An 8,331-nucleotide genomic window follows, 5' to 3' on the forward strand; every position below is an offset into this window, starting at 1 on the left:
ACTACTCTTCTGTTTCACTGAAAACTAGTTTTGCATCACTTTGAAATACAAAAAAATCTAGAACAAATTTGCACATCTGTTTTCAGTATATTCTCTCCTACAACTAAGATTCGGTAGTAAAGATTATATTATCGCAGTGCAGAATTTAAATGTTTCAGGTCAACCTGAAATAAAGATGTTTCCATTCAATTTTGTAATTTGATAGAGCTTGGCCTATTTTCCCATTAAAAATTTTACAGAATCATAGAATGGCTTGGATTGAAAGGGACCTTGAAGATCATCTAGTTCCAAATCCCATGCCGTGGGTGGGGACACCCTTCATTAGACCAGGTCACTCAGAGTCCCATCCAACCTGGCCTTGAACACTTCCAGGGATGGGGCATCCACAGCTTCTCTGGGCAACCTGTTCCAGTGCCTCACCACCCTACAGTAAAAAACTTCTTCCTAACATCTAATCTAAACCTGCTCTCTTTTCAGTTTGAAACTACTGCCCCTACATGCCCTTGTAAACAGTCCCTCTCCCTTCTTTTTATAAGCCCCCTTCAGGTACTGGAAGGCCACAGTGAGGTCTCCCCAAAGCCTCCTTTTCTCCAGGCTGAAATACCCCAGCTCTCAGCCCATCTTCACAGGAGAGGTGCTCTAGCCCTCTGATCATCTTTGTGGCCTCCTCTGGTCCCACTCTAACAGATCCATGTCTTCTTTTTTTTTTTTCAAGAACCATCCTTTTAACTATTTAAAAAAGGCTGTATATGTCTAAAGGACAATTGAAATTTCAAAATACAATTATGATTGGAATCCATTACAAAACAAATATCAAGTACTTCAGGGCTTCTTTAGAGATTAGGTTAAATCACATAAGAAATTAGCATGAAGCCCAGTAATTTTCAAATGAAGGAGTAAATGCTTTCCTGATCTGCTTGAATATAAGCTATTTGTGTTTCCTATTCTACTGACCTTAATTCATTCTATTTCCTCATGCATTTCAGGTCTAAGTAATTTTTCAATTTGCTTCCAACAGGCCTGTCATTATTTGAAGCCTAATCCCCTGATTTGTGCTTACATCAGAGAAAAGCAATATTCAAATGTGAACTATCAATTAAGAGTTTCAGTCTTGTATGGTTTTCATGTTCACAAGGATACTTACTAGTAAAGCTTAGCTAACACAACAGATTTGCCAAAATAGTTATAGGTCCCCAATACAGGTCATCCACAGAGGAAACAAAAATAATCATTCAACAAGTAGCTTTACTAATCTCAGAGTACCTCAATTTAAGCCATTTTTATTAGAGAACATTCTCTAGAAACAGTTTCCAAACTGTATGATGAATCTTCAAGGCATTCAAAATGCTGAAGAACAATGAGCCAAATTAAAAAAAATAATTCACAATGTTGAAAGCTATGTTTACTCCATTAAATAGCCTAAAGGCATTTCTATTTGCTCCTTAGTAGTTTTCTACCAGTACTTCAATTATGATGTTAGTTTCAGCTAATACCCAGTTGATTTCTACTTCATACCTGAAATTTACTTCCAATTCCTTTGAATGATTCACAGCTGACCTCTCTATCCTGCTAATGTAGTACTGAAGTGTTTGCCAATTCAGGTAAAATTTGAAAACTAGGTCTGCGAGATGAGGTGGGGCTGTCCACAAAATTACATGCTTGTAACATTTTGCAAACATTGAAACAACTGTTACCTGAATTTCTCCTTGTTTTGTGGCAATTGATAAATCAACCGGAAATTCCCAAATTATAAGCACGTAATCCAGCCCTTAAGACCTTCACTGAAAGCAGCAGAAGAGGGAGATATTGTGTCCCTGCCCACGGCAGGGCCATTCCAACCCAAACCATTATGTGATTCTCTAAGAGATCCAAAACACAGACCAGACCTATACCCAACAAGCCAGCACTAGTCACAAGTCACAGCACGCTGTAGGCCACAGCGCCACAGCAAAGCGTCCATCCTAAATGATTCCCATGCCTGCATACTACATGGCAAGCCAGCACTGGTGGGAGCTCAAGGTAACTTCCCATCTGTTGGATTCCTTAGTTTGGTTCCTCTTCTGGGAACTGGGAAGACGTTTTGGAAGCGCCAGCACCGAACACCCACGAGGCAGCCCGGCCGCCCCTGCCCGGCCGCCGGGGCACGAGGTGCTCCCGGAGCAGCGCGTGAGGCACCAGACCCCGCCCGGCCTGCGGGTCCCGCCGCGGGAAGCGGGGACTTGGCGGCCTCGCACCCGCGTCCCAGGCAGCACGGGCGGGAGGCGCGGCGAGGAGCGGCCGCACCAGGCGGGGCGCGGAGCCCGGCGGGTCCCCCGGGCGAGCCGCGCTGCCTCCGCCGGAGCCGCGGCACAGCCCGGGCCGGGCTACCCTTACCTACCGCCGGGCACCCCCGGGACGGGGAGCACTCTCGGGGCTCGGGCAGCCCGGCTCTCTCCCTCCGTCCTGCCCACCCCAGCGAGGGGGCTTCGTGCCGGCCGCCCCCCCGAACCCCGCTCGCCTCACCTGCGCGGCCGGCTGCCGCCCACAGCAGGACGAGCCCCCAGCAGTAGCGGCACACGCCGCCACTCGGCCGGACCATCCTGCGCTCCTGCGAGCGCCGGGAGGCGGCGGGACTTTAAGAAGTTCCCTCGCTCAGGGCAGGTCTCGGCGCTGCTCCCGCCTCCTCCGGCGCCCGCCCCGGCCGCGGTGCCCCGTGCTGGAGGTGGCCCTGACGGGGCGACGGTTTTCCCCCGCGCCGGCCGCCGGGAGGTGCGTCGGAATGTGCCCGGGAGCGGCCGGCATCTTTCTTGACCCAGTAGTTGTTTAGAGACAACTTTCTTGACCCTGGTGGCGGGGGGTCACTCCTGGCCAAGGTCCGACCTCGCAAGATACTGAGGAGGGGGCCCCAGGCGAGCGCCTACGGCGCCCTTGGGCTTCCAAACGGTGATTAACCAAAAAGGGGTGAAGCTTTATCAGGAAAGGCCTCCGAAAAGCAGCAGGAGTAGGGTGGTGCCTTGTCAAACTACGCGTTTTGCATCACAGGAAAGGCAGCTTTCGGCCCTGTTGGGAACAGCAACTGTCATGTGTGTCCCAGCAGAAAAAATGAGGGACAGACCTTTTCCTAGATTTTACAGGTAGAAACAACTTTCATGGGGTTTTCCCTTGAACCCCTTTGGTCCAGATCATTTTTAGGCACTTTTGTTATCTGAACCCCATTGATTCAGATCATCTTTTTGGCGCTATCGTTTTGTCTGTTGCAGTGTTGGATATTCTACGACTGTCCTAAACCAGATATTATTTGGACTTTGTGTTTCAGTAATTGTTTGAGACAGTTCAAATTTGATACCGGTGCCTGTAATAGCCTCATATAACAAGGTCACATGCCAACGAGTTCAGGCCTAGTAGCAAGCCTTGGCCTCAAGCCCAGGGTAAGAGCACTGAAACACCACTGCTGGCTACAGGGATCCTTCCATACCCATCACTGCTTTGTTCTGAGCTGCTCTTACAGATAAGCATAAAACAGTGCTGTTACTTTTTTTTTTTTGCCTTCCCAGTGCAAATTAACTTTTAAGTGTCTAATCATGAATGGATGGTGTGTTTGCTTTGGAGGAATATTTTCCAAAGTTTTTTCCAAATGAGAAACTCACCTCTCTCACACGCTTCTCTCGGTTTGACTATGCTGGTGAAGAAAAACAAAACTGTATTTTCCATCAAATTCCCTGTATAGGATTATAATGGGAGAAAAAAAGTATTTAAAACAGGATTTGGAGTCATGTGAGAACTAGGGCAGAGAACACAAATACATGATGCCAAAACAGGAGGTGTGTGGATGAGTGACAAGTGATGTTCCTCAGGGGTCACTATGGGGACTGGCACTGTTTACCATCTTTGCCAGCAGCATGGGCTGGGCTTGAGTGCACCTTCATTGAGTTTGCTGACGATACCAAGCTGTGGTGCAGTCAACATGCTGGAGAGAAGGGATGACATATCCAGAGGAGCCTTGACAGGCTTGAGAGGTGGGTCTGTGTGAACCTATTTAAGTTCAACAAGGCCACGTGCAAGTTCTAGGCATGGGGCGGGGCAATCCCAAGGACAAATACAAGCTGGCCAGAGAATGGATTGAGAGCAGGCCTAGAGAGAGACTTGGGGTGTTGGCCAACGAGAAGGTCAACATGAGCCAGAAAAGCCAACCATATCCTGGGCTGCATCAAAAGCAGTGTGGCCAGCAGGTCAAGGGAGGTGATTCTGCCCCTCTACTCCACTCTTGTGAGAACACACGTGGCTGTTTGGCCCCAAATGTAAGAAAGACATGGACCCGTTGAACCGAGTCCAGAGGAGGGCCCCGAAGATGATCAGAGGGCTGGAGCACCTCTCCTATGAAAACAGGCTGAGAGAGTTGGGGTTGTTCAGCCTGGAGAACAGAAGGCTGCTTATAGCACCTTCCAGTACCTAAAGGTCCCTACCAACCCAAACTATTCTATGATTCTATGTATGATAAAAATGAAGTGGGAAGGAATCTGAATATGACCCAAAGCTACAAAAGTCTTGTTGTGTGTTTGGAAAGGTTTGCTTCCACATGCTCCCGGACCAGGGATTCTCAGGAAACCTTTTTTGTGTGTGTGTGAGTTAAGTCCAAATGAATGGTGATGAAGCCAAAATTCTTTCCACTTGAACAACAAAATTATTTCTCACACTAGGTTTTTAATATAACACTTCATTGCTTAAAAAAAAACAACTAGGAGAGGTGGATGACTGGACTTTCACTGATAGATTTCTGGTGGTAGAGCGCTTTTTGATCTAACATTTGATAATAAAATGCAATGATAAGACATTGAATCTAAGACGGATTCAAACCAGAATTCAGGAATAATTTTTTTAAAAGAGTAGTCAAACTTGATTTTATTGTGATGTATAGGTGACAGATATGTGCAGGGACGGCCCCATGTGGAAAACAAACCTATCAGAAGATGGGTCCATCAACTCATTGCTAAGGCAACTATTTATCTTCACCAAAGATGTGAAATTTATTATCTGAAGAACGCTGGAAAGAGAAGGGCTGTTGCAAACTAAGCACTGTTTAAATTAATTGTCTCAATCAGTGTTAGCAGACATTTGCTCTAAAATAATTTGTTGAGGTGTCAAGGTTGGAACCCATAAAACTCCTCTTTAAAAATTGACTTATGTCATTTCAAAGATCAGAACAGCTCTGCTTGAGATAGTAGTAGTAGTGGGCTTCTTCAGGCTTGATGAGTCCAGCACTTGTCACTGCATTACAGCTACACTTGCTGAGCATATCAGATGCAGTAATAGCCCAGTGGTGCCCAGCAGCAGAGCCCTCACACCCAAGAATAGACAAAGCTTGTCGACTGGCACCACGAGGCAGGAAGTAGCAGGCTTTATACTTTCTTACTGTGATGATGTTGTTTCTAACACATACCAGTTTTACAATATTAATAATTTTTTTCTATCCTCCTCTAGATGAATGCTTTCATTAGGTCACAGACAGAAGATGGTGTGGTAGTAGTGCCAGTTCGAGTTTAAGATTGGTTACATATAATGTGAAAGCCATGGCTGTTGGTTACACATTTTCTGGTCTTTCTCTCTACCGTGTTCTTGGGTGTAGGAATTTACATTCATTAGGCAAGAGTACAAGCCCTTTGGCACCTCATTATTTAATTTTTCCAGGAATCTTTGCATTCCAGATCTATTTACATCTACATTGTTCTTTTTGTGCGTGTGTGTGTTCTTACAAAGCCAATTTATATTGACAAAGAAGAAACACAGGAATTGGCTTGCTCTTTTTAATTTTTTTTATGTTTACTTGAAAAAAATGCTGTTTAAAACCAATGATTTTGCACCAATTTTATTGTTTGAATACTGACCAATGTTTGACAATGGTGGAAGAATTAGCTCTGCTTTGAAAGCCACCAATGCACAAAAGGTCCTTGCAGAAGTTTCACTCAGTAGATGTTATTTCTTCATACGAATGCTGATTTTCTTTTACATGCGTTCCCTGTGCTTTTGTTGCTTTTTAAAGCTGTTTATTAAAATAGATGCCATGGTGTCAGTTAATGAGCGAGTCATTTGAGTAAAACCTGCTTGGTTGTGAAACTGCATCCAAAAGCTGAATTGAAAGATTCTGAGGTTAATAAGTTCAGATAATTTTATTTCCTTAATTTCTGTTTCACTTCTGGTTTGGGGAAAGAAGCAGAAGTGGTAAAGAGATAAGAAAGTGTCTAGTTTTGGAAGAAAGTTTCATTTTTCAGGCCCAGGAAATTCAGATAAGCTTTAGAAACCATATTTCTGGAGTAATCTCCCAATGTAAATAACAGAAGTGTTGCCTCTTGAACAAAGTCAGCTTGATTAAATAAAACATGTGAGACACAGGAAAACAACAGAAGAAGCAAAATAGCAACATATCCGGGTTTTACATATGATATATTTGATGTTATTTTCAAATATATTACAGCAAATCTTTCTTCAAATAAAAGTTACAAATTAAATACAACATTTAAAATTTGTGACAAATTAAGGTTTTACTGTGAATATTTTCAGAAGTGGATTATTGAACAGGCTATCACAGTTAAAAAAAAACTAACTAAACCAAAAAAACCTCACTATTTTCCAGACTCAAGTGCAGATATTTTCATTTACCTCAAATCAGGCTGCATGTGTCCTACTGAAGTCATCTAACAATTTCAATGTTACAGTGAAGAGAGGTTTGATTTACAGATAGCAGGTCAGACAGTAGAAAGGATGCTTGGAAAGGTATTTTCTTTCTCCTCTAGCTGAAAGTGTAAGCCTCCAGCCTTCACATGAAGTTCTCCAGAGAGTTGCTGCAGCTTCTTGAGTCATACTAGACATCCAGTTTTAAACATATGTGGTAAAATTCTCTGTGCTGACCAATTGCAGGTATTCTAGGGTACCTGATCGGTAGCTAGCTACCCGTGAAAGCTCATGCGCCTTGGATCCTTCATTTTCCCTTTTCTGAAGACTATTGGTTATCATCTCTGCTAAGTCATCTTGTAACCGCTGCTGATTCTCCCTGAAAGCAACAGGATGGAAAAAAAATCCAGTGAGTCACGTTTTTAGTGATCGCCAGGTCCCCAGTGTTTTTAAAATATTTCTATCCCACGTCTGTCTTAATGACATTCACACATTACTGATAAAAATAGTGGACAGGACCAAATTCAGCTTCTGAATTTGGGAATAGAAGTCAGGATTTCCTTGTGAGTTTTCCAGATAGTATAGATCAGTGTCTTTGCACAGGAGATCTGTACCTTTGTCATTATTGACCTTCCAAAAAAATCATGATCATTTGCATGAAAAGGAAGACACAAATTAGATTCAATCCCAATCAAAATAGGTTCTAGCTCTCAACACCATTACTGGCACCAGCACTTCCACTATTCAACTTCATGCAGCCTTTAGTAACAGAGTTGCCATCTTTACAGAAATTTCTTCAGTATATCTGGCTTTTGCTGGAGTACCACACATATGACAATTTTTAAGGGGCAGTCCTATATGAGGAAGTGAAAACAAAAACATCACTGTGATCCAGCTCAAGAGGGACTTTTACTACTTGAATTCCGGAACAACTGGCAATTCAGTAATTCTAATAGTCTCAACAGATCATATTAATTTTAAAAAAGGAGTTCTGAATTTACGAAAGAGATGTACCATAGAAGTAGTCTTGATAGTATTTCCTGCTCAGCTCAAACACTTGTACTTTCCATTAAAAAAATAACAAAGTTCATAAGATTCTGTAGTAGATTAAAAACTTGATTTTTCTGTTTTGCTAATGCCCTGATAAAACCCTCATCTTTCGCTTAGCCTCCTCTTTTCTCTAATGTACTAGGAATAAATGGGCAGAGAATTTTATTCATGCAATGGACACATTGAGTAAGACTGAAAACTTTTGTAGTAGACGTAATCTGTAACATTTACTTATGCCTTTCAAGTGAGAAACTTGCACAATTATTGAGTTTGCAGGAAATAATGCAGTACTCGTATGCAAAATACATACTAAATAAATGCAACAAGTTATCCTGACTTCAATTCTGCATAGTTTCCCAAAAACAACCCTTCCGCTATTGTAAAATTATGGCTCAGTTCCAGGACATCAACTTCATATTTTTTCCTGATAACTTCTCTCTTCTGTGTTAGAAGATAACCTCTCGTTCAATTTTTAAAGACTATTCCCGTGTAGTATTACAGTAACTTTGTTCACCTCTTGTAGCAGAGTACTGCTTAAAATCCTGCAAGTTTCATTCCTCCTACAAATTTCCCTTCAAGAGCTCACCGGCTCTTTTCTGGTATTAGAGAGAGCTGCACATTCAGTTGTGGTTATCC

The 8,331-nt window shown here is 42.9% G+C and overlaps 1 protein-coding gene across 1 annotated transcript in view; it reads right to left on the bottom strand.

Moving 5' to 3' along the window:
* The window catches only part of PLBD1 (phospholipase B domain containing 1), a 36,927-nt gene extending 34,349 nt beyond the window's left edge, over window positions 1-2,578 (bottom strand). The window contains exon 1 of the mRNA XM_017827702.1: window positions 2,503-2,578. Within this exon, the coding sequence (XP_017683191.1) occupies window positions 2,503-2,578 (76 nt within the window). The remainder of the gene's footprint in view (window positions 1-2,502) is intronic.
* Between the last annotated feature and the right edge of the window lie 5,753 nt (window positions 2,579-8,331).

Source organism: Lepidothrix coronata, unplaced genomic scaffold, assembly GCF_001604755.1.
Source record: "Lepidothrix coronata isolate B3197 unplaced genomic scaffold, Lepidothrix_coronata-1.0 Scaffold141, whole genome shotgun sequence".
NCBI lineage: Eukaryota > Metazoa > Chordata > Aves > Passeriformes > Pipridae > Lepidothrix > Lepidothrix coronata.